Source organism: Barbus barbus (genome assembly GCF_936440315.1).
Source record: "Barbus barbus genome assembly, chromosome: 46".
Lineage (NCBI taxonomy): Eukaryota > Metazoa > Chordata > Actinopteri > Cypriniformes > Cyprinidae > Barbus > Barbus barbus.
The window spans coordinates 16,518,297-16,544,906 of record NC_136724.1 but is presented as its reverse complement, the minus strand read 5'-3'; the positions used below and the strand labels follow the sequence as shown (position 1 = coordinate 16,544,906).

At 37.2% G+C, this 26,610-nt stretch overlaps 1 protein-coding gene across 3 annotated transcripts in view; it reads left to right on the top strand.

Annotated features, from left to right (window-relative positions):
- The window catches only part of LOC306865259 (pleckstrin homology-like domain family B member 2), a 42,518-nt gene that overhangs the window by 9,646 nt on the left and 6,262 nt on the right, over positions 1–26,610 (top strand). The window contains exons 4-16 of one of the 3 annotated variants that reach the window (XM_079409771.1): positions 843–1,025; positions 5,608–5,727; positions 7,994–9,138; positions 12,803–13,144; positions 15,908–16,048; positions 17,089–17,226; positions 18,526–18,654; positions 19,561–19,716; positions 19,969–20,079; positions 20,194–20,283; positions 21,135–21,308; positions 22,120–22,263; positions 24,280–24,385. In XM_079409771.1, coding sequence (XP_079265897.1) covers positions 843–1,025; positions 5,608–5,727; positions 7,994–9,138; positions 12,803–13,144; positions 15,908–16,048; positions 17,089–17,226; positions 18,526–18,654; positions 19,561–19,716; positions 19,969–20,079; positions 20,194–20,283; positions 21,135–21,308; positions 22,120–22,263; positions 24,280–24,385 — 2,979 coding nt within the window. The remainder of the gene's footprint in view (positions 1–842; positions 1,026–5,607; positions 5,728–7,993; positions 9,139–12,802; positions 13,145–15,907; positions 16,049–17,088; positions 17,227–18,525; positions 18,655–19,560; positions 19,717–19,968; positions 20,080–20,193; positions 20,284–21,134; positions 21,309–22,119; positions 22,264–24,279; positions 24,386–26,610) is intronic. The other 2 variants (XM_079409772.1, XM_079409773.1) reach the window with 2 other exon arrangements.

Here is a 26,610-nt window from a genome sequence, read left to right as displayed (position 1 = left end):
ACTGATTCTTTTTAATCAATTATAAAAAATAAAAAATAAAAATGAAAAAAATCTAAATCACAAAATGGTTTCAAACTCATAGGTTAAAATCATTCAGAAGTGTTACTTCACAAGTAACAAATAGTTCACAAGTATTTCCCTAACTGAGTCATTTTATAGTTATGTCTGATTCAAAATGAACTGTTACTGTGATAGATTTGAGTCCATTTACTGACTGGTTGTTCATATGACACCATGTAATGAAAAATACATATTCACAACAGAGTTTTATTGAAATTATTAAGAATAATTTTTTAATGTTTTTAATTATTAGAAATTAATGTAAAAAATGTATTGAAACTAAATAGTATTGGTTATTGTTCAGTATATTGATGTGACAATTTTTTTGTAAGGCCGAGTACCATGTTTAAACTTTTTTTTTTTTTTCAAACTAAATTCATACCAAATAAACCCCTAGAATATTTTTCCTTAATAATATTTAGTCTGGAGCCCTAGCCACGGTTTACCTTAACATTGCTTGTAAATCACTGACAACTCTAAAAGCCTACTTCAAGTGTACATTTTCATCAAAATTCAATTTAAAAAGACCCCAGGAGGTAAAAAGTAAAGCCTCAGAGTTGGTGAGAATTTTTTGGCACTGAAGTTTAAACCTGTCGGTTGAACTAACAGCAGTACAATATGCAGGATTTATGGATGAACTGATTAAATATAGATTACCACACTGCAGACATATGTATTTACAATCTTACATTTCTTGCAGTCAACATTCATTTAAATCAAACTCGCAGTGGCACTGAAAGCTTGCACTTACAGTTACAAACTGAATTGCTTTTTATTTTCAGGAGTAACATGCATAGGCCGTGACGATGCCCCTGTACCTCAGGACATCACAATTGAGGGTCCTGGCATTGAAGCAGAACACTGCAGGATTGAGAACAGAGGAGGGCTCGTCACTCTTGACCCATGTGGACACCTGTGTTCACTCGATGGAGTTCCTGTTACCAGACCCACACAACTTATGCAAGGTAACCGCAATATGATAGCGCTTCAGTGAAAATGCATTTACAGCATGCATGTTTTTGTTTGTTTACTTTGGAAAACACAGTGTCTGAGTAAATGAAAAGGGGAAGAGGTTTATGACCTGGGAATGAAGTATGTATTGAAAATGCATAATGTGTCTTTCCAGCAGAGTCTTGGTTTTGGATGTCACACAGAGTTTAATTGGTGTGGTTTTGGATCTTTTCTTAATGCAACGCTGTGACTCAGAGCTTCCAGAAGTGTTAGAGTGAGCTACCAAGCTCAGCTTTTCTTCCCCAAGGTTGTATTTTCCCATAATTCCTGCATTCTTTAGCCTCACCGAGTTCCTCACCAAACGATCCATCATTCTCTATGCTTATTTTCTTTCGCATATCAGTGAGAGCGAGTCAGATAAACATTTACCAGACTTATTCAGACACTTTTCAGTCATGAAGTGCAAATATTGACGGGGTTGTGAAATCTGTCCTCCGCTTCTGTCTTTGTTTCTGTGGTAGCGACTATCAACAGGCATGACTGTGATGCAAATGAAGACAAATTTCTTTCTGCTTTTAGAAAACTACAGAGAGACCAGTTTTGAAAGAACTCATTTTATACATTTGTATCGCAAAAAGCAGCCACATGCCAGTTATAAAAGGATGCTTTTTGAATTAGAAATAGGGGCATATTTGAGGCTAACCTCCCCTGACTCTAAATGCTTTGAGTCAATTAGATTAAAACAGAGGGCACGTGAGCTACAGGGCTGGTAATAATCAGCAGAGCTCAGTTAGAGGTCTATTCCACCTCCTCCACTCACTGTGACGCAACAAGTGCTGTCACTTCACCCCAGGCAATGACAAAACTTCATTTGATTGGCAAATTCTTTGATTTGTGTCAGACTCAATCTATTATTAGACTGTTCCAGACTATGTCAATCTGTTGGGTAGTTATTTAATCCTGACTGATTTGTCTGGTATGTAAACAGCAGAAATCCTTCTATTGAAAACAGATTTTGGCTCTGAAAGAATACTGAAATATATATATATATGACCCTGGACCACAAAACCGGTCTTAAGTGTCAATGTTTGGAAATTATACATCATCTGAAAGATGAATAAATAAGCTTTCAATTGATGTATGGTTTGTTAGGATAGGACAATATTTGCCCGAGATACAACTATTTGAAAATCTGGAATCTGAGGGTGCAAAAAAATCAAAATATTGAGAAAATTGTGTTTAAAGTTGTCCAAATGAAGTTCTTAGCAATGTATATTATTAATCAAAAATGAAGTTTTGATATATTTACAGTAAGAAATGTACAAAATATCTTCATGGAACATGATCTTTACTTAATATCCTAATGATTTTTGGCTTAAAAGAAAAATTTATCATTTTGACCCACACAATGTATTTTTGGTTATTGCTACAAATATACCCGTGCTACTTATGACTGGTTTCGTGGTCCAGGGTCACATATTATCTTACACTTTTTTTCAAAGTATAAGTGGGTCCATATACAGTACATGCAAATAGATGCTTTAACATTTTAGAAGGGGGTCCATTTTATAATATTTTATTTATACATACTTTTTTATATACTATTGACTTTTGAGCCAGAATGAAATCAGATTTCTCCTTGTCTACAGCATCATGATTGATGCACACAGAGTTTTGTGCTGACATCCACATGGTGATGTGGAGAGGTCAGAAAACTGAACAAGATTATGCTCAGTCTTGTGCAAGAGGAAAAATTGATTTCAGTCAGAGTTGCACAAATTATTACTCAACAGGCAAATCCTGCAGAGGGCTGTATAAAGATCTTGGAAAAAATGAAAACTTGGTTGATTCTATAATCTACTTATAGATTGTTTCTTCTCCTCAAGTTGTGCATTGGGGTTTCTCTCAGGTAACTTTATCTCTGAGAAGGTAGACAAAGAAAATAAAGGGGGTGGGGTTAATTCGCCCCTTTCACTTACTTTTAAAGTGTTTACTTTAACAAACAGGGTAAATTCTGAGATTACCGGTGTTCATAGTAACACATCACTGAAACTAAAAGCTTTGACTTACTTCAACAGCGAGTTGCAGCTTCTGTGTAACAGCTGCTACTTGAGTTTGTAAAGAGCACCACCCCTTTAGGTTGGGTTTGGAGCGTTTGCGTTATTCTCATTGACCTCAGGAGAGGAGTAAAGTGAAGCGTTTATCATACAGTGAAACGCATGCGGGTCATATCTTTCGGCTTCAACTAGCCTGCAGAGATCCGCTGGTGCTTTGAGGTACTCGCTCAATGGGACTTCTTAAAAGGTTTGTTTTCTTTTCTTATTTATCGTTTTCCTCAGCAAATTGATTAGATATGTGGTTTAGACTTTTACATTGAATCCACGCGTCGTAACAGAAATGTTATTATTGTATCACATCATAGTGTCACATAATAATAAATAATACAACGTTATTTTTTAATCTGCTTGAGTACGCCGACTAGTTTTATCTTTCTTTTTTCTTAATTTCATAATTTTAAAATTAAATGTCAATTTGTTTAACCTAGCAATTGATTGACGTGCGTGACGTCATATAAGGCTAAAAGGAAACCACTTTTTGAGCTGTCTAACTTTTATACAATATTCCCACATTTGTCTTTTACAAATTACAAGTTGTTTAGAAATCCACAGTTTATCTCTGTATGTAAATGATTGCCAAGTACAAAGACTGCTGTTGCTACAACTTATTACACTGTTAGTCAGGGTGGGCTGTAACAATAATAAAATAAAAAATATATTTTAAACTATAATAAAAGGTTTTTTGGCTGATTTAGATTTATTGTTGTAATATAATTTTTAATTTCAAATGATAAACATTATTTTTCTGTAATGAAGTTGGTTTTAATGCATGCATACATTATAATTAACTTTCCAAAAATTGTTTTAGAGTATCATATCGTTGAATATGTGATTGTTGTTTTCTCTTAGTATTTGCACATTGACCATCGTGTTTCCTGAGCAAAAGGCCAGATGATGGTTTTCTTCTTAATTATCTAATAACATTTACCTAATGTCCATGCTATGATCTTAACTGTTTCTCCCTTCTAATTGATAGCGCTAAACAGATATATTAAATGTTTTATATGTACCAGAAGATTGTTTCCTTGTGGTGCTAGGTTAATCCAATAATTTGAGCATGGAATTGTTCATAAAGTAACATGCACATTTGATTATGTGATCAAAGGACTCGTATTTTTAATCCAAGCCTGACTTTAGAAGAGAGAGTTTATAAGATGCAGCAGCTGTGTTTGTGGATTCATTTGTGGGGCAGGAAAAGAGTTGCAGTAAACTCTTTTTATGAAAGTCTTGGAAACATTTTTATGAACCTACACAAATATATTCTGCATGGAAGTACATGAAACAGAACTGGAATACAGTCACCTTGGGTGCCAAACTTAGATGTGTACATCTTTGTTCTTTTGTAAGTTTATTTATTTAGCCTTAGGAGTACAGCTGTGTAGACTAAACACTTACGAGTGTGTGTACACATGTGCCTGTTTCTGTTTCATGAGTGTTTCTCTGGATGTGTTATGCCTATGGAAGTGTGTAGACTGACTCAGGGTTTTATTTTCTTGCACATTGTGTCCACCTGGTGTTATGAAATTGGCGCATCCCACAGCTCAAGCTGTATTCGTCTGTTCTGTGATGCATTAAAGGGAAGTCTAGAGAAAGCTTTGAATAAATGTTCTGCCAGTGTACCAAAGCCGGGAATGTGTGAGACAGATTTAGGAAACTGAGTGTCAAGGGTTTGGCTTAATGACACACACGATTGGACGTTCAGTGAGCTCTTCATCTTTGTAGCATGAGTTTGTTCCATCAGTGACTAAAAAGTGCTGGAAAAACATATGCACTGGTAAGAAAATCTACCTAATTTAACAAGTATTTTCAGCAATTGTTTTTGAAAATCATGTCTTGTTTAACTCCAAAAATGAAGTTGAAGCTGGTTAAATAATTCAGATGAGTTTCTTTCATTAGGCTTTTGTAAAGCTGCTCATGCATTGAAAACCAGTCATAATTTACAGACAGTTCCCATTCAAAATTCTTGTTTTGATGGAATTGTTTTTCTCACACCAGCTCCTAGATCCTCACAATGAAAAGACCACTGAGGCAAATATTTTGGGGTTTCACTGAAGAGGAAAAAGAGGTCCTACATATTTTCCATGAGCTGTTATTCCGCTTTCTATGACTTTTTTCCGGGCTTGCATCCATCTGCCGTTCTGTGGTCTCTGATTTCAGATTAGTGGAAAGAGCAGACCCAGACCCTAATGATGTAGTACTCTGCTAAGAGACAATAAGGAAAACTGATATATGAATCAGTTATTCTGGTGAAACAAGCTTTTCTTATTCAGAATTTGCAACCATGCTGACTGACAACCGGAGTAATTGAATTATTAGGTTGAAAGATTCATTTAAAGTTGACCATCTAGGGTTCAGTGTTGTTTAGAAGATTTCAGCGTTATTTCACATTTTCAGTGAACTATGGACTTGAGTGATGTGAACACTAATCTGGTATTTCTCAGATTCATCCATGTGTGTGTTTATTTTCCTCTCTCTGCAGGTTACACACTCTGTCTGGGTAAATCCTATATCTTTCGCTTTAACCATCCCGAGGAGGCCAACCGTATGAAAAGCATGCTGCCTCAGAAGAGTCCCGTCTCTCCGCTGCTCTACAGCACAGGTAACCTTTCCTCCTTAACATCACTATTATATTCCCTTCATTCTCTTCATCTTTAACTATCTATCTTATGCACCCAAACCCCCTCAGGAACTGAAACCACTAATCTTTTGTACAAACATGGCCTGTATCCTATATCACAACATGCCAGCTCAACATCCATAGAGGATCTTCTCTGGCTGTCTGTGTGTGTGTGTGTAAGACATAGTTTTAGTTATCTGTCACAGCTCTTTTGCAGTCTGAAATAGGATCCTCTAAACCTTTGATGTAGCAGAATTCTTTTAAGAGTGCTTAACGTCTACTTTACAGACGAGGCATCTTTACACAGCCGAGTTAAGTCTGCTTGGAGCAATCTCTGCTTCAATTTCTGTATAAAAATGCCACTTAAAAGCTATTGTAAAATATGGCAGCTCTGACCCACCCTTTTTATTTTTAAATGAAAGTTTTTGTTTTTTTTTCCACAACATTATGTACATTATTTTTTTTGGGAGAAAATGCCTTTATGCCATGTAAATGCATTTTCATATTTTTATCTGTAACTTCATATTTATTCATTTTATTGTTTCTGTATTCAAATATTTATATTCAAAACAATTTCACAACTATATTTCTGAAATATTTTTGTGTAAATGCATTTATGCCTTGTAGGTGCATTTATATATTTTATTTATGATTATATTGTTTCCTTTTGCTAAATTTATAAATTAAAAATAGATTTATGCCTCCCCTGTGCAGCATTAAACTATAAAAGTTTATTTTTATTCACATTTGTATGGTAAGCAGCTTCAGTGCCACAAATGAAGCAATGTGAAGATTGCTTTAATGAATAAGTTTTATTTGATTTTTTTATTCAAACCCTAAAAAAATTAACTGTATATATCTATATGAATGACTTTTACCGTTGAGTGCATCCCCAAGGGTAGTTTTGCCAGAGTATATCTAAGCAAACCCACACACACTCAGGGAGCCAGTCTGTCTCATGGAATGTGTGATCTGTACACAGATGTGGTTTGGATTCTCCCCGTTGATTGATTGAACATTTTGAGTGAGGTGTAGAGAGTGACATAAATCATTGCCACCTCCTCTCAGTCTTTCCCTCACTCACACTGTGTTGCTAGACAGCAGGAATGAATCTTCACATAAACAAATGTGCACCCACTCACTGAAAGTGCATCGTACATAGCAAACCTGAGAAAAACACACACTCTGGGCCTCACTGTGCTTTGTATACTGGTATAAGTTAAACTTTACCCTTACGTTGCTGTCTAGTTTGTTTATAGGGGTGATGGCCTTTCCAGTGTGGTATATACACCAGCATGCATCGGTTTCTTTCAGTAGCCATAAAAGCAAAGCTTGTCACTAAATGGTTTGCCAGAACCTACCCATGTATGGTTAAAATTTGTGTGATCTTGCATGCTTTTCATACCACCCTGTCATCCTTGTGATATAGCTTTCAGTTTCTGCTCTAATTCCTTCGTTACCTTTACGTGAGAGATTCTTCCATGATTTAAGTTCTGCTCCAAGCCTAATGTATGCAAACATGCACCTTAAAGGGATAAAGGGATTTTTCTTGGCATGTGCAGGTTTATTTGTTTTATGAGCATTCACGTCAGTCATCTGAAGTGGGATTTCTTTGATCTTCGCTGTCTTGGCACGTGGCGGAGTGAAGCTTACATCTCGTCCAGAAAGCAGATGAGAAAAGTGTGTCTGTGAAGGAGGGAGATAGAAGAGCAGACATAGAGGCATCTTTTGTCCAAACTCTTCCTAGCCTGGATCATCTACGGTTATTTTAAAAGTTAAACAAATTAAGTTAATTAAAGAAGTTTTTTGTGTCTTTGTACTCCTTGTTCGCCTCACTGTGCAATGTTTTGTGTAGAGTAGACTTCAGCACATTCTGGACTTTGGTCAGTTTCTGTTTTTAGAAAATGTCTTAACTGACTAGGTTTGTGTTAGTTTAAGCTGTAATGCCACATTGATTACAGCAAGATAGACAGGCCTAATTTATTGTCCCCTGAGGGAAAATTGATGATCTTTTGGTTCCAGGTCGTTGCAGGTCAAACGAGTCTCAGGTACAGCAGTCTGAGCTCCTCATACTCCTGCAAACAATTTAAAGCAATTCCAGGAGTTAACAAGGACCAAGCAGACAGTTATATAACTCCTCGTAACCACTTTCTCAAGCTTGTAATAGTCTGACCTTTTCAAAAACGAAGCTGTTCGTAATAAATTCCCGTTTATTCTTCTGAGGAACCTTTCTTGTGTTTATTTTTAGATTATCTGAAGTTCAGCAGCGACTTCAGTCATTGTCTGGGTGGCTCTGGATCTAGAGGGATGCGCTCCGTCTCTGAACTGCGGGATTTGATGGACACTTTACAAAAAAAGAAGCAGGCGTTGGAGAACAGTTTGCGAGCCAATGGGGACTCAAGCCCCTCCTACTTTAGCATGACGCAGTCTCCTCCCACCACACCCAATCTGCTGTCACCCATCACCACCTCCCCAATATCCTATCAAGAACAAACCCGCCGATTGTACAGCTCTGAAAGGCCACCACTTGCGGCCAAAGTGCCAGCGCATTCGTCCAGCAGCATGCCTCCATCTCCTCGCCGCTCCGACCCTCGAGAGCGTGACGCATCACTTCCTTATTCTCGACCCATGACCCGGAACCAATCCCAGGATAGTCTCCTCCTCAATACATCAGACAGTCGTCATGCTGGGACTTCAGGTTCAGCCCTCTCAATGTGGAACAGTTCATCCACCGGTGTGACCGATTCCCTCCCGCCAACGCCAGTGGGCGGTAGTGGTGCAGCCAGCATGCCTTCTAGTCCTCGTCTGTCTCGTAGATTCCACACCCCAGATGCAGGCCGTAATGGAGGACTCGAACCCACTCCACGGCAACGAAAGTACTCCGCTGGGTCACTTACAGGCATGAGCTCACACAGTCGCTCCCTACCACGTCTGTATCGACCTGCCGACACTCATCTCACCCTTCCGCCAAGCTATCGGTCTCCTGATAGCCAGCTTTCTCGCCCAGCTGGCACCATTCACCAGAATGGTCATTCTGAAGTAGTCTCCATCTCGCTGTTCAATAGACCTGGAACTAAACACACCGTAGCCCCGCCGGATGTCACCATGACATCGGAAGAAGCCACCAGCCCCCGCCAGGCCAAGAAGGTGAGTTTGACATCCACCAGCTGCTGCTCGGAACTGGACAGGCAAGCCATGCGTGGTCCCTCACCAGCTCTGGAGATTGGTCTCGGAGAGAGAAGGCAGTCGTTCGGAAAGGCGGGCCTGGGTCCGCCGAGTGGCTTCAGGGAGAGAAAGGGCAGCATCAGCTCTCTCAGTGGAAAGGAGGAGCTTCAAGACTACCATCAGAGACAGAGGGATGAAAGACTGCGGGAACAGGAAGTGGAGAGACTGGTGAGAGACTTCTATCATGTAAAAGTATAGTTCACCCAAAAATGGAAATTCTGTCATTAATCACTCACCCTCATGTCGTTCCAAACCCGTAAGACCTTCGTTCATCTTCGAAACACAAATTAAGATCCATGATAGACAGCAAGAGAGCTACCACATTCAAGGCCCGGAAAGGTAGTAGGACATCGTTAAAATAGTCCATGTGACAGCAGTGGTTCATCCGCAATTTTATGAAGCTACTTTTTGTGTGCAATAACAACAATAACAACTTCATTCAACGATTTTCTTCCATTCAGTTTTCTTTGCGCACATTCACAAGAGTATTCTCATGAATCATGGTGGACTGACCCAGAAGAGAAGAAATCATTGAATAAAGTTGTTGTTTTAGTTTTCTTAGCATAAATAATTATTATTGTGGCTTCATAAAATTAGGGTTGAACTACTGATGTCACATGAACTATTTACTATATCCTTACTACGTTTCTGGGACTTGAATGTGGTAATTCTATTACTATAACATCAAGCATCGGATTTCTTCAAAAATATCTTAATTTGTGTCCTGAAGATGAACAAAGATCTTACAGGTTTGGAATGACATGAGGATAGACTGACACAAGTAATTAATAACAGAAGTTTCATTTTTAGGTCAACTAACTCTTTAATGTTGTTGTTGTTCATTGCTTTAAAGTCAGCATGAAAATGTAATTAAGTAGTGGCTGTCATACCTTTCATAATCTAATCAATTCCTAATGACTTTGATACCACCCAACTTTTTTCACATCAAATCTCCAAGTTAAGTCACAAATGTCACATTTCATAAGTAAAATTGGTTTTAAATTCTGTTTCATGTTTAACACAAAATATGCATATTATTATAGAAGTACTCCAACATCTGCATGTCCAATCATCTGTTTCATTTTTATTAAAATTCTTTAGAAGCATATCATTCTTCTTAAGATTCATGTGACTTTGAAGATTGATTTCATCTATAATATTTAACATTCCTCCTCCATGACCCTGTTTTCTTTTCTCATTGTGAAGGGGGTATTACATTAAAAGCTGGTGATATTTCAACTCTTCTTGCAATATGGGATCTTGTGGGAGCTCAGATATGGACGACCCCACCTGCAGCCAAATTAATCTTCTCGTCAAACTTGCGCTCTGGCATTCCTCTCGTTTATAACAAACACACCATGTGCAGGAAGGCCCCTCTGGTTCTCTGTAGTGGATGCGGTGGAAGACCTAAACAGAGGTGTGGCTGCATAAACCTCCTATTAATAGACAGCTCGACAGCCCAGAACCACATCCACTTTCATTGAAACCGGCCTCTCGAATACACTCTCTCTGGGAGGCTGCCCACAGCTGCAGATGATCCTGGCATATTGCCCATGCTAACATGCCCCATTCTTGCTTCTCAGCTGCTCTCAGTGGGGTTCAAATGAAAGGCAACAGAGTTTTTGTACGCTGTGGTTAAGGGAGGCCACCTGTGGCGCCGCCCTGCTGGGCAGATTCCAAACCATCATAGTAGGCCGCCCACTCATTAGTTAGCACCACAACTACAGGCTGGTGATCTTTACAAGGCCAGCACTGAGTGAAAACAAGGCCGCTACAGGTGGAGAATTGTATCCACATAGACTTTCACTGGGTTTCTTTGAAAAACATACTCTCTCAGAGGAATGTAATATTACAGACTTTAGCCATGGTTGTACATGTCCAAAAAACACACTAATTTCACGATGGCACAGTTGCATAGCATGTGCTGTTTTGTTTTTTCTGTTTCAAAGCCCAATGAGTTCTAAAATATTGGGAGAAAACTATCCAATAGCATTTCCAAATGGCAGCAGCATTAGAAAAATCAGTGTAAAAAAGTTAATTTCATGCATTTGAGATCTATTTACATATTTACTGGTAATTTATGTCGCTCGCAAAGATATGAATGGCTTTGCCAAAGACTTTGTATGGTTGTTTTGCCAAAGACTTTTTGTCTGCTTTTTCCCCATGCAAGATCCTGTTCCAGTTCCCAATTAAATTTGCATTTGCTTGTTCTAGCTAGAACTTTTCATTACCTGTTAGAGCTATGCCAATAGTCTAAGTTGTTAGCTTGCTAACCAAAGGTGAAAACATAAGGATGTCAGACTTCTATTCTATTAAGTGCTTTTATCATTAACTAAAACGATTGAAAACATTTTTGCAAATTGAATAAAATTCAATTATTTGATAAATTTAGTTGCTAAGGCAACATTTCAAAATCAAAAGTTTAAGTACTAAAATTGAACAGAAATAAAAATCAATTTAAACTATTCAGAATAAGAGAAATTATAAAAATTACACACTTAAAATGACTAAAATTAATTTAAATTAAAAAAATCTAATTAATTAATGCATTAATTTATTTAAATTAATAAAATAAAAAATAAAAAAAATCTGAAAATAAGTTAGATCTAAATGTTAATAATAACTTTATTTATTTATTACATTTTATTTGACATGGGCATCACAATAACATTGGATAGCACTGGTTATATAATTTGAAAAGTGATTTAAATAACATCATGTTTATTTCATTAAGAATAAATACACCGCAAAGCAATATCCTATCATTTGACAGAACAGTTATATCACTGCTACAGGGTTTATGTAAACTGATTAGGATTATGGGAGAGGATCCCGTGAAATTTTGCCCTTTGCTCTTGCATTGGGGTTGTTAGTGTGTTATGAATAAAAGCGGAAGGATTGAATCACGCTGCTCCTATTTGTATATCCTTTCCTGTCCAGTGCCAGCAGTGTTTTTACTGGGTCTAGTTTCACTCTCTGCCCAGTTTCTGAGAGCTCCCTCTCTCTCTCTCCCATTTGCAATCTGCCTTCCCACCGACTCATCAACCTCCCATCAGAGGATTTGTGTTTCTGACACTGGCTTGATTCGTTCATGTCTCTCTGTAATTTGTACTTGCTGTGCTAAAGAACGTAACTAAACCTGTCATCTTTTTGATGAGGGCATGATTTCCTCCTGTGAGGTGGAGGTCACCATGTGTCCTCTGACCTCTGGATCCGTTGATATGGTGAGTAGATCACTCTGAAGAATAGGGCCATGCTAATGCATGAAAATACTGGGCTTGTTTTGCGGACCAGGTTTCGATTTACAAGGAAATATCTTCTTTATAGATTTAATAACTGTTCACATGCCGGGTTGTTCATTCGCAGCTATATGAACCAGTGAGATCATTTTTCTTGGCTCTGGAAATGCTCGCCTGAACTTGCTGTTTGCATTTCCATATCAGTCGATAAATACAGGGATTTTTTTGCAGGCCAAGTGCACTCCTTCATGAGCCAGGGTTGTTTTTAGATGTATATGCCTGGTTGTCTTTGTCTGGTCTTTCTCTGATCGCAGTTTAGGGCTGTCAAGAGGTTTTTTTATATTGGACCTTTTTGGAGAAACAGCAGTAATGTTCTTCTTTAAGCTACCCATGGGCTATTAGTGTGAAATATATGTACTGCGTTTTCTCCAAATAACAAACATGTTCAGAACTGCTGCAGGTAAATCTGTTTGCATTTTAAAGGTGAGACAGGTTTCCAAATGTATAATTTCCTCCAGCCTTCTGATTGTGAGTTTTGATGCTGCAAGTGTCTGAATATGCATTTTTTCATACTGTCTCTGTCTGATCCATAGGAACGTCAGCGTCTGGAGACTATCCTTAATCTGTGTTCTGGGCTGGGCCGTACAGAGCAGGACAAAACTGGCTTGGCCGTTGCAGACTTGCAGAAGATCAACAAGGAGCTGGAGAAATTACAGGTGTCAGATGATGAGTCTACGTTCTCAGACTCTGCAAGTCTGTCAGCCAGCATTTCTGCTGAAAACGACTATGGGCTTAAAGCCCGGGAGACCCAGGCCAGCGAGGAGAGACAGGTACGGCAGCGCAAGAATAGTGGACACAGAGAATTCAGGGCGGAGACAACAGCTGTCCTTGGCTCCGCTCCCACCCCTTCTCCTCGGCTGACACGGATAAACAAGGTAATTGGTAAAGCTTCTCTTAAGCCACTTAAGCTACTCTTAGAAGTGTATGAATGAGAGAACTGACTTCATGCATCTAAAAATCACCATGGGACCATTTGGTTAACAATCATTGCATTTGCATTGCATCAAAACATTTTAATTTTCCAAATACTTTTTTGGGCCACTAATTATATTTAAGATACTGTAATATTAAATAAAAATTGCTTTAATGGAAATGTACTTTACTTAAACTATTTGAATAAAAATGTATATTATATTATGTTATATTATATTATGCTGGAATGGTAATATACTCTTTTAAACTATTCATTTAATAAAAAAATTACTTGTATAGTATCATATTATGATTTTAATAAGTTTAATTTAATAAATAGTTGTAAAATAAGTATTATAATTTCAGGAATTTATAATAATTAAAAAAAATTAATTGAATAAATATTTTACAAATGGTATATTTTGTTTCTTCAATGTTTCCATTATTATATTATATATTGTATTATATTATATTATAAATTGCTGTAATAGTAATTTCTCCTTTTAAACTATTTAATTTAAAAATAAGTGATATAATAATTTTCATTTTTAAATTGAATAAATAATTTACAGAGTATATTTCTTTGTCAGCATTTTTATATTATAAATACATGAAATGGTAATATACTCCTTTTCAACTGTTAAATTACATTTGAATTAGTCTAATATATACATAAATAAAAATTGTATATTTTTTTTCCATTTGCAAAATTCAATAAATATTTTAAAAAGAGTATATTTCCGTGTCAGCGTTTTATTATATTATAGTTTATTATAGTATATTATATAATAGTTCATTGTCTGCGCTTGTCAGATGACCTTCAGCTATACTTTAATTGCTTTCCATTATGGCTCCATGCATGAAGTGTTTTCTGCATGCAGTGTGCGTGTTTTAATCTTGTTAGGTAACTGAATCATATGTAAAGCTAGTCCTATTCCATACTGCTAATTCCTGTGACCTTTCGGAGAGGGTATAAGAGTTTCCCACCCTTCCTTGATATGCACACAACCTCACGCACACTTTAATCCAAGAAGGAATGTGCGGCTGTCTTCCCTTCAACTCCTGTATGGGCTAATCTAATTAGTCTACTGCGCAGGAGTAGCAGTCGTTTATCCATTTAAAGGTATACGCAATAGAACACAAAATGGCCTTGGAAACCAGTTTATAGAAACTATAAATCTGTATCGGGCCTCTTACTCTCTTGTAGCCCACACAGAAACAGCTGAAGCAGTTTAGAGTTGTGCCCTCCATAGTATAAACTGTGATGAGCAGATATAAACATCACTGTCCAAATATAGCAGGGTCATGCGCATTGTGTTTGGTCGATCTTTGCCTCACACAGTGGAAGAATGGCAGTCTTCTCATCCATATGTGCTGTCCTAATCATACATGTGGAATCTTCCAGGTCAAAGGTCAACTTTTTGCTTATAAAACTCGAAATAAGCAGATCACATTCAACGGATATTGAAAGCCTAGATAAATAATTGGTTTAGGAAATGGAGTGTGTAACGCCGCCCCTCTGTTCCTCGAAGTTTCCGTTGAACCCATTCATCATTGTTGTTGTTCATTCAGTGAATCCCGTTTCTCAGGGCTAAAGGTCCCAGCAGCTGCCAGAAGGGGGCATGTCCATGCTATAGATGGCTTGCATTAAAGGGCTTTACACTACAACACTTGCATTGACATCTAGGCCAGTTCTAAATGTAGCATTAGGAATCAATTCAAAACCCAGCATTACTAATAAGTTAAGCTTGGAAGGTTAAACATTCACTAATAGCAGCTGAATAATATGGGGACAAAATGCACATGATAGCCCTGTTTCAAAGCCTAGTGAGCTGCCCTGCTTTTTGCCATCTACATAGGCAGCTATGTAGATGGCAACTTCTAAGTAAGCATCCTAACCAATACAAAAGCTAATAAGAGACAGTTTGCTGCAGTATTATTTACTGTTATATTATTTATTAATATTTTATTTTTTTATATTTTTAGTTTTTATTTTAAACTTTTGTATGCTTTTGTAATTTTTTATTTTAAAAAATTCTTTAAATTATTTTTTAAATATATTGTTTAGTATTTTTAAATAATTATTTTAGTAAAGTTTAAGTGAAGTGATGTGTAATTGAATTTTATTTATTAATTTTTATTGTTACTTTAGTATTATTTGTAGCATTTATTAATATTTTAAAATGGCTTTTATAATAAAATGGTATTTTTTCCATTTCAATTTTAGTTTAGTTTCCATTTTAATTTTTAAGTTTTAGTAATTTTATGTGCTCCTGTCATTGTTATTTTCAAATATTTATATTCTATTTAATTTATTTCTATTTTATTTTAAGTAATTTTAGTGCTTAGTTTAAGGTATTCATCTAATATAAAAAAAAATGTTAGCGTTATTTGAATTTCCAAAAATTACATTTTCTATATATATGTATGTATGTGTATTTATATTATTATTTTTATTTATTTTTTGCCACTTTATTAGGATAGAACAGTATTTAGATAGGAAGCAAAGTGGGAGAGAAAGGGGGCAGGGTCGTGAAAGGTCCGTGAGCTGGGACTCAAACTTGGGACGCCCAAAGCACAACGGCGTTATATGTCGAGACACTGCCCACAAGGCTATTGGCGCTGACTCAATCATTTTGATTTTAAACTGACCTAATGTCTTTTATGTATTTTACTTTTTATTGCATTATTCAGTATAGTTGTGTGGTTGCTTATTGTGTCTTCAGCAGAGGCCTGAGGACGACACACAGCTGAAGCTGGACGTGAGACGTATAGAGGAGGAGAGGATCCAGGTCCTGAACAATATGGAAGAGTTAGAGCTGAAGATCAAAGACCTGGACAACCAGATGGAGGAGTCCATCAGAGAGGTACAGTAGACACATTTACAGGTCAGGGAGGAAGTGGGAGAGATCGAGGGTGGTGGGAGTAGTGAAGGGAGAGTGTCTATGTGGGAGAGTTGTGCATGTGGCGAAGTAATCAGGAGCTGTGATGAGGACCACAGCTAGACAATTAGGTCTGACTTGCCAAGACTAAATCTGTTTTAGTTTCTCTCACTTAAAGCCTTATTTTCTCTGTTTTTCTGTTTAAACGATGCACTTCTTTCCCGATTCAATTTCAATATTTGAATGCTCCTCCACTGTAATACACTTTTCCTTCCTGTCATCCTGTTTTCTCCTATTTGTTCTTTATTCTCCATAAAACTCTACTGAGGTTAGGAGGACTAGGTAAACTCAGAACATAAATAAAGAACATTTTAAAAATCAAAAGAACCTTTTTTCACTATAAAGAACCTTTTGTGGAATTGAAAGGTTCCATGGAATTTAAAGGTTCTTCAAGGAACCATAGATGGCTTTAAAGAATATATTTAAGAGTTAGGCTGACATTTTTTTCTATCTGGCCTATTTTCTGGTGTCTTGATCCTTACAAATTGCTTCTGTTCCATTGTTTTTCACTCTGAAAAACTGGTTTTTCAAAACCACTCTGAGTTGGTTTTGAACATAAGAATGTATCCTATTTCTATGCCCTCACACTGCAAAGTTGTTCATAAAGTCCAAAGCACAAGAGAAAGCTATTGCTAAGTTGGCCTTAAAGCAGAAATTCCCATCTCTTGATTTATGTTACATAGGTAGGTTAGTCTTGCACCAGCAGTTCCTGCTAAGTCAGCTGTTCCATTAGAGCCCCATTCAGTAAATCCAGAATGTCAGTGTTGTGCTCTAGTTTTATGAGGTTGGGCTTTTATGGGGTTAGAACGTGGGCCTCTTTTTATTTGTGTGAAATGAGGCACCTTCTAGGTGGTCCAGATCGTAGTGACATGACATCACTGTTTGCCACAAAATCATTGACATTGTTGCAGTAGTTACTGTAAGTGACAGTAAAAAATGAAGTACGAGTTTGTGTGTGTGTTTAGTTGGAAGTGGAGCGCGCTCTGTTGGAAGGCGAGCAGGATTCGGAGACGGCTCAGCTACAGCAGGAGAAAGACGCTCTGGAGCTACTTAAAGAGAAGATGGCTGACATCGAGAACAAAGCGCAGATGGAAAAATCTCAAGTATGTGCCATGATAAAGTCTGTATATCAGCGGGAGTACTTAACTATACCTGGTGACGCTACTAACTTAACTCAAATGTGCTCTATAAAAACTGTCTGTTCTTTTGGTGTGTACAGTAGTACAGTAGTCAGATTCATTTTTAAGGATTTAGTTCATTCAGACAGTTCATATAATTTTCAAAAGTGTACAATTTGTTTATACTACTGTTCAAAAGTTGGGGGGCAGTAAGATTTTTTTTTATTTACTTTTTAGAGAAATTAATACTTATTCAGCAAGGATGCATTTAATTGATCAAAAGTGATAGAAATCTTTTTTCGACTGTTTTCAACACTGGTAATAAGAAATGTTTCTTGAGCAGCAAATCAGCATTAGAATGATTTCTAAAGGATCATGTGATACTGAAGACTGAAGTAATGATGCTGAAAATTCAGTTTGCCATCACAGGCTTTTTTAAAAGGTAGTTTTTTTTTGTTATGCTAAACTGTGGTTTCAAAGTATCTTTGCCAGCATATTTGTATACAGAATGTTAAGTTTACAATACATATTATTACTTTTGAAATATGAATTATAGAGCCTTAGATTCAATTGCATTACACACACACACACACACACTTCCTGGCAGCCTCTCAGTTCATGTCACAGTTGGTAATCCCGGCTCTGCTCTAAATACATCTCTGCTAAACTGAGTGACACCACACACTGTGTTGATGCAGGGGGTTTCTAAACCAGGAGCTGGTGGAAATCCTGGCACCTGCGTCTCAAGTTCAGCCTGACTTCCGGCTCATTCGTTCATTTAGCCTGGCAGCTGTGGAGACAACTGAGATCCAAACCCTTTAGCTGACAGTTCATTTCTGACACACTAACTCTTAAAGAGGACTTTTAATTTGTTCACTTATTAAATTTCATTGCAATTAGTATGCTGCCTATGTAGGCAGTAGAACAAGAAAGCTTGCTAGGTTTTGGGACTGAACTATCAAGTGAATGCGATATTAAAGTATATCAAGAATTGCTTTATGATTATTATTAGTAGGAATTTAGTTATTGAACATTGGTGTCTGTTATCAAATGGCTGTTGCCACCACTTGAACTGATTGCTGAGGTATTTTTCAGTTGAGTGTTGATAACGTCAGCAATCATTTTCCTGCATTTTCATGTTCTTCATATAATTCAACACCTCCACATGCATCATGCCTCACTTGTGCTGTTACTGACTGTGTAGTAACTAACCCTGCCCACCCCACCTGCCCCGACACTAACCCTTCTCTCCTCTTTCCCTGCATCCTATGCACGTACGTGCAGGACAAAGCCAAGCTAGATGCGGAGCGTGTAAAGTTAGAGCGACTGGCGCATCTGCTTGCAGAGCAGAAGACTCAGTTGGACACCTGCCCCGAAGCCTTGAAAGAGCAACTTCAGCTGCAGCTCTGCAGGGTCAGTACTCACACACAGCCTTCATCCGCCTCTTCCTCATAACCGAGTCCTTGTCCTCTTCATCCCTAGTGCTTGCATCTCTCTCACCTCCATGGAATACATTTTGGCTGGCTTTCTTCTCTTATATTGCATGCGCTTCTTGTATGTCTGTAATGTAATGTATAATGTTTTTGAATAATTAAAAAAATATATAATCCAAATATTACTCCTGGCATCGATGGGTCATATTTGATTCTCCCAAATCAAAAGTCTATATTAGTATATATTAATGGTCATGAATTTTTTTTCTTTCTTCAAATTATTATTATTATTTTTTTTGCATTACAATATTGAAAAATTGTCGGGGAGGGGTGCTTAATTGTTATGAAAATTATTTCACAATGCTAAATACAAATATAATTTTTTATTTCTTTGCCCCATGTTTCATTCATAAGTTTCACGAGATTCACCCTGATAGGCTGGTAGAGTGACCACATGAGATGTTAATTAAGTTATAGGAAGGAACAAGGTTATTTAAAGCTGGCAGGCCTTGAATGAAAGTATGGAGTACAGTAGCTGTTTCGGTGATGATGTGGAATGGCTGCAGAGTTTCTTTGTCGCAGAAGGTCATGTTATGTGAGTGTTGACGTGATTGATCTCTAAAGGTCAGTGGTGACTGGTGAAAGTTGTGGCAGGTCCTCTGTTCACTGGCATGTCGCGGCGCATGTTTATAGCAGTGATTGGCCTGCTTCCAGCAGAGTGAAACCTTAACCCCTGTCTCCATCCCTGGGGAGGCTGCTGGAGCAGAGGGGATTTGGTGTGAACTGTTGGTTTCTTTGAGGCTTGTTGAATTGTGGGAGTATTACAACTTTATTTCCTTTACTCTTTCAAGACATAGATCTAGACCATCATGTCTTTATGTATCAGGATGCAGAAACCCTAGAGGTGGAGACCAAGCGGTTTGAAGACCTAGAATTTCAACAGCTGGAACGAGAGAGTCGTCAGGACGAGGAGAAAGAAATTCAGACCCAACATATTCTCAGGGAGATCGCAGAACACCAGAGGAGCACTGTCACACGGAAGGTGAGTTTCCTGTTGGTGCCTTCAAGTCATCCTGGCAAGTTCTTACTTATGAGTAATAATTGTATCTGCGTTTAAATGATTTGATGGACAGAAAGAGAACAGGCTTTTATATGGCTTATATAAAGACCAAATTAATTAATACTATATTAACTTCTACTGTGTTTTTCTATTAGACTCGTCTCCAAAGTTGAGACTCAAAGAAAATCTGTAAATATGATCATTCCAACATGTTTATATGTGTGACATCTTTAGGAGAGGCTGCTGGCCCTGAAGAGACAGTACACCCAGATTTCCCACCAGGCTCAGAGGGACAAAGACAACTTTGTGAAGGAAAAGAACAATCTTCAGATGATGCTACAGCGGGTATGTCTGTGTAATATTACTACATAGCCATGGTATACTGCCTTTTCTGCACCCTTAATTGAAAGCTGTTATTGGTGCATCTGAATCATGACAGTCTTTCTCATTTTTTCCCAGGAAAAAGAGAATCTTGCCAACTTGGAGAAGAAATATTCTGAGCTCACTGGGGCATTGGGTTTCCCTTTCAGTCCCATCAGTATGAAGGAGGTACGTCTGACTGGATTGTGTGTTCTATGTGAATTTCTTCTCTTGACATCCTCTCTTGGACTGCACATGTGTTATGGGCCTGAGCACTTCAACCATGTGTGGCAGCTCCAAAAGTTTACTATAACACCATGAATGGATCTACAGTAAATAAGGACATCTTCATTATGATGGCTTTTCGCCCATGCCCTCATCACGACCCTTGCAACCTGGAAATCTTTAGTAGCAGAGGGTTGTTTGTGTTTCCTCACAGTGGAAACAGGGTCTTTTTCCCTGTATTCCAGGATTGCTTCCAGTTGGCTGACGTGTGTCTACCTCATAGTGAATTTTGCCATGCCCACAAAACTCTGTCTCCACTTCCTGCTGACCTCCTGATGTTTTCTTCTCTTCTTTCCTCTCTGACTGTCAAAAATGCTGAGGTAATGCACTAGCAGTTTGCATGCAAGATAATGTTTGTTGCTTGTTTCCTGCTTTCCAAAATGCCACCTAACATGCGGCTTCTCAGGGTAGTTAAGTTTATAATGCTCTTAAAATAACCTCTAATTATTTTCTCTTTTACTGGTTTATCAGTGCTTTAAATTCCTTGGAGGTATCTGCTTTGATCCCTTAAACATTAACTGAATTATTTATTTAATCAAAATGTTTAACTTTTTATTTTTATTATACTAATTCATCTGTTTGTTTATTTTTTTTTATGTAATTTTTAATTTCATTACTTTTTTTTTTTTTTTTTTTCCCAAATTTGTGATTCATCTGTTATTAATATGCTTGTCATTAATCATTTTAACCTACTTGAATGGATGTTTTTTCCTATTCACCCCTCTTCCCCCCATTTTCCGAATGGTTTGTTCCAGGGCTATGTTACAGTCAATGAGATCAATGAACTGTACTCTCAGCTGGGGATAGATCCCACCCCAGTCCCCCTCCCCACCCAAGCCCAGTCCTCTACTGACGCCCCTTCCACAGGGACTGACCCCAGCCCCGACCCCAGTCCTGCAGAGAGCACTGCCCCGCCGGGAGAGGGTGAGGTGTGTGATCAGGATAGTTTATGTGTGTTAGGAATTAAGCGTGTCCAGGATTTAGTTTGGATTTAGTGGGCACATGCCATGTATTGGAAAGTGAGTAAAGGTTATGTTACATGGTCACTGTGGGATTTGTATTGTGTGAATTATTTATTTAATTCCCTTTCTCTGATTCTTTTTAAATTAAAGAGGTCATATTATCCATGCAAATATAATAATAATGTTAATAATAATTATAATTATTTATTTTAATTATATTTAATTTATTTGATTTCCCTTTCCCTTTTTCAATTAGATGTCATATTATCCTACTATATAATAATAATAATAATTAATTAATTATTATATAATTAAATATATTACTAATAAATAATAATTTATAAAAATCTGTTTATTCATAATTCTTTTACATTAATTCATAATATTGCCCTTTTAGCGTAAAACATCAAAGCAAATTAATTTTATGATGCATCCCCTTTAAGCAAACTATAGGCCACCTTCTTCTCGCATCCTTATTTTCTGATTTTCTCTTTTCCTTTCTTTGTCAAAGTACTCTCCCTCTTCCTGCCCACTGTTGTCCTCCATCCCCTCTTCCTCTTTCACTGCATGCTCTTGTCCCAATTCTAAACCTCCCTCTGTGCACTGGCCTGAAGACCTGGTCACCTTCCTCAACCCTTCTACTCCTCCTCCTCCTTCTCCTCCTCCTCTACCTGCCAAAAAACAGCGCCGTCACAGGCAGGTAAACCTTGCGAGTATGTATGCATGTATGAGTGCAATTATTAGAGACATTTCTTACCTTTAACCTTCTGTTCCTTAGCATTTTCGCACTCTAGAAGAAAGGAAGCGGTACGGTAAGGAAGGCGGACCTCATTTGAGTGACACACTTCCTCGGAAGAAGACCCAGCCCACCATAACCGCACAGTTCACCTGTGCCACCCTGGGTCGTAACATACCCTCTAAAGTAAGAATACATTATACATTTACATATTTAGAAGTCACTAATTTGCATTTTATTGCATTGAACTTATTTTGTAAAAATAAGAATATATTATACATTTGCATATTTCCATAGACTTGGAATTTTTATTGCATTTTTATAGTTTGTTATACTCTTAAATGTACAGTGGTCCATAGAAGTCACTAATGTGCATTTTTTGCACTTACATAGAGTTTGTTATAGTCTTAAAGGGGTCATATGATGCGATTTCATGTTTTCCTTTGTCTTTGGAGTGTTACAAGCTGTAAAGTTGCAAAGATTAAAGTGTCAACCCCAAAGAGATATTCTTTATAAAAGTTAAGACTCTGCCACGCCTTCCTAAAACGGCTCATTAAAACACGCCCCCACATGTCTACGTCACTGTGTGGAAAGATTTGCATAACACCGCCCAAATGTATACGCAATGAAAGAAGGCGTAACGTTTATTCTCGCTGTAGTAATGGTGTTGCCACCACCATGTCGTGGAGACGCTGTGTTTCGTTGTGAAAGCGAAAGTACTTTGTTTGACCTTCCAAATGAGTACACAACTAGAAATCAGTGGTTAAGTTATATTTACAACACTGTTCCAGAACAGTTCAACGCAAATATTAGAGTGTGTGCAGCGCATTTTATGGAGGACTGTTTCCTGAAACTGGGAAAGAGTAGCCTACAATGTGAACACTACGAACGGCTGTGAACACTATAAAGTGGGGCAATTCCAATGTCGCAAGGACAGTCTGTGCTTCTGACTCACAGCCTGTAAGTATGTTTTGATATTTAAAGAATTTGCTACTGACTATTCAAACGCGAGTTTTGAGCAGTGTAGAGTAGTGCTTGTTTGGCGTTTCTACGATCACAAATGCAGACATGGTGTTTTGTTTACGTGGTGCGGCGCAACGCGTAAAAAGACTGTATGAGTCATTATAATCAGTAAATATGTCCTCACTGAATGCAACAAATGCCCCATTTATAGTGGGTTTTATTGTTTTAGTCTCGTCGCACTGGGACACGGCATCACACACAACATGGTAAGGGGCATAACATTTCCGTCACATGCTTGAGGTATTCGGCCAATCACAACACACTGGATAGCTGGGCAATCAGAGCACACCTCGCTTCTCAGAACGATGAGCTTTGTAAAAATCTGCGCATTTCAGAAAGGCAGGGCATAGAGGAGCAACAATAATGTACAGTATATGGAAAATAATGTGTTTTTTGAACCTCGAACCACGTAAACACATTGCATTACACCAAATACACAAAATAATGTTGTTTTTAGCAACTTCATATGACCCCTTTAAATGTACAGTGGCCAAAAACATCCTGATCAATTCCAAGTACCAAAAAAATTATTATTTTTTTACTATGCATTCACAATTTTGTTGGCATTTATGAAATTTAACCAACATCTGTGATTGTCATGGTGATATTACTCATATATTTAAAAATGTTTAATAATTAAAAAATATTAAATATTATTTGGCCATTATGTTTCCCAAAGACTATCCGGTTTTGTAATAGCTTATGCTGTAACTTTTAAGTTCCTGGCATACTTTACAATGTTTTATGAAAACATTATCTTTAAATGTTGCTGTTTATTATTATATTGTATTGTTTTTGTTAAGTTAAGTAAAATTAATTATAAATAAATATTCCTTGTTCATTTAGTTGAAGTAAAAATCTAAAAATATTTTACTTGTTTACGCAAATATCATCATCTTGGTTAATATAATATAATATAATATAATGTAGTATAATGTAATAAAAAAACGGAATACAGCCAGATATTTTTAACTATACACTACTGTAGATTTAAAAAAAAAAATATTAATATATTTAATTGGCAAGACTGCATTAAAAATTTATCAAAATGACAGTAAAGACATCATTTAAAAAAAAATTAAATAATAAAAATAATAATTTTTCGAAAACCATCAAATTTTTTAATGATACTGTATGTATGAAGTAAAAACTCGCTCTAACATCACCCCCTGTGTTTAGTCTCATCCACCTTTAGCTCAAAGCTCCAGCTGTGGGAGTGTGTTGAACCGAGCCCTTGCCATCTCCCTTAAAGAGACACACATGGATACACATCGCCTGCACAAGGGTAGGGCTCTCCACCTCAAACACACACTATTTAAAATATACAGTGTTATTATGTAGCATTACATCATACACATCAAAAGTGATGCTTTATAAGTCAAACGTTACCTAATCTTAAATCACTTTCTCTATCCTGCAGGCAAATCTAAGAAAGTAGTCTCGATTGCCTGTTAAATAATTTCTATTCAAGTAACGTCAAAGTCTCTTGTCGTGCCCTCTTTGGCGAAGAATGTCCTCCTTTGGGAGACATTCATTGCCTCGGTCATTGGCTGATATCAACCACACTCTCATTGCTTTTAATGTGTCTGGTCTCACGGAAATGAAGAAACCTGTAGCGTTTGACTCACCAGGGCCGTTTATGGGTCTTATTGGATGAGGTTGAATCTTGTATGAAATAAAGCTGCTATTTTATACACATTACAAAGCCATGAGATGATTTATTTCATACAATGGTGTGATGTTATTCTAGTAATTCAGTCCTGCATGATGAGGTGTGTCTGTAGTCATTTGTTTTTGTTTTATTTCTATTCATAGACTTTAATTATTATGTCACCCTGCTGTTTATGATCTAGAGAGCTGATGGTGGGTGTTTATGGGTATTCTGACAGGAATGAGCCATGGCTTCTATAAAATTCCTCAAAAATTCCTCTGCAGAATATACAAAGTTTAGGTGCGGCCAGGTGCAAAATCTTTCACCCTCAAGCGAATTTCCCTATTGCATAGATTTCTATTCAAACGCCTGCGAAAATGTTCAGAACTTGTGACCTCACCTTTCTTGAAATGAAAAAAATTAATTACCCAGCATGCAACACCACAACGGTCACTCATGTTCTCGGCAGTTGTTTGTGTAGTAACTCTGTAACCATTGCCAAATTAAGGCTCTGGATCATCAAAACAAGTCAATCAAGACCAATTAAAGTGAGTCTCCTTATAAGGACTTGATGTCCTCAAATAGGAAACGTTTGTTCCATCTGGGTGGAAACTTTTTACATTTATTTGTTTGTTTTGTGAAGATAATGGAAGAATGTTGGGATGACGAAGGACAGGAAATGCTTCCATTCTATTTTTCAAACAAATATCTGACCTGATGGGTTTATTTGTGAACTTTTACTTTTTAATTCCCCTGCTTTGACTGTTAAATCACTAAATCTTTATATATATATATATATATGTAAGCATTATAAGTTTACTGTTGTAAATGAAAAGCTTGACTGTATTGTCAGATGTTTTATCTGAAGTTCCCTAGGGTCAGATCATCAGAGAGGCGGGTCTTTGTTTTTCTCGATGTGGTTGATGTTATCGAGATTGTAGCGGAGTCAAATCTTATATCCTCTGAGCTAATTCTAGCATTACTAGTTGTTCTAGCTTCAAGTTAAACAGTGTATCTTCAGGAGACAGCATCTAAATCGATATAAAGCGCAAATATATAACTCCATCTCTTTGTTCTGGACTTGTAGCTGAAGAAGGGCATCATTAGGGGCTTGGGATCCAATCTATGAATCAGAGTAAGGTATTCTCTTACATACACTACCATTCAAAAGTTTGGGGTCAGTAAAATTTAATGTTTTTGAAAGTTTCATATGCTCACCTGAGCTGCATTCATTTGACCAAAAACACAGGAAAATAGTGAAATTATTAAAATTTTAAATGTTAAAATGTTTAAACTGTTTTTATTTTAATAGATTTTAAAATGTAATTCATGCCTGTGATGACAAAGCTAAATTTTCAGCATCATTACTCCAGTCTTCAGTGTCACATGATCTTTTGGAAATCATTCTAATATGCTAATTTTGTGCTTATGAAACATTTCTTATCATTATTGGTAGCATTTTTGTGGAAACTGTGATACGACTCTTTGACAAATATAAAATAGAATAGCATTTATTTGAAATATAAACTTTTGTAATATTACAAATGTCCTTACTGTCACTTTTGATCAATTTAATGAATCCTTGTTGAATAAAAGTATTAATTTCTTTTTTTTTTTTAATCTTACCCCAAACTTTTGAACAGTAGTGTGTGTTGTCAGGATATTATTGCACGGTGGCTGGTCTTTGTGAGCACAGTCAAGGGCCCCAGGGTGCCCCGGGCAGTGCCTGGCCAGAGGACACTGAGCTGGGCAGCAGGAATGGAGAATCTGCTCCTGGGAGTGATGCTGCACTCTCAGGTAAAGCTGAGATATCCCTGAAAACAGGAAGGAAGAATCATGTGGTGTTATTTCATAGTGTT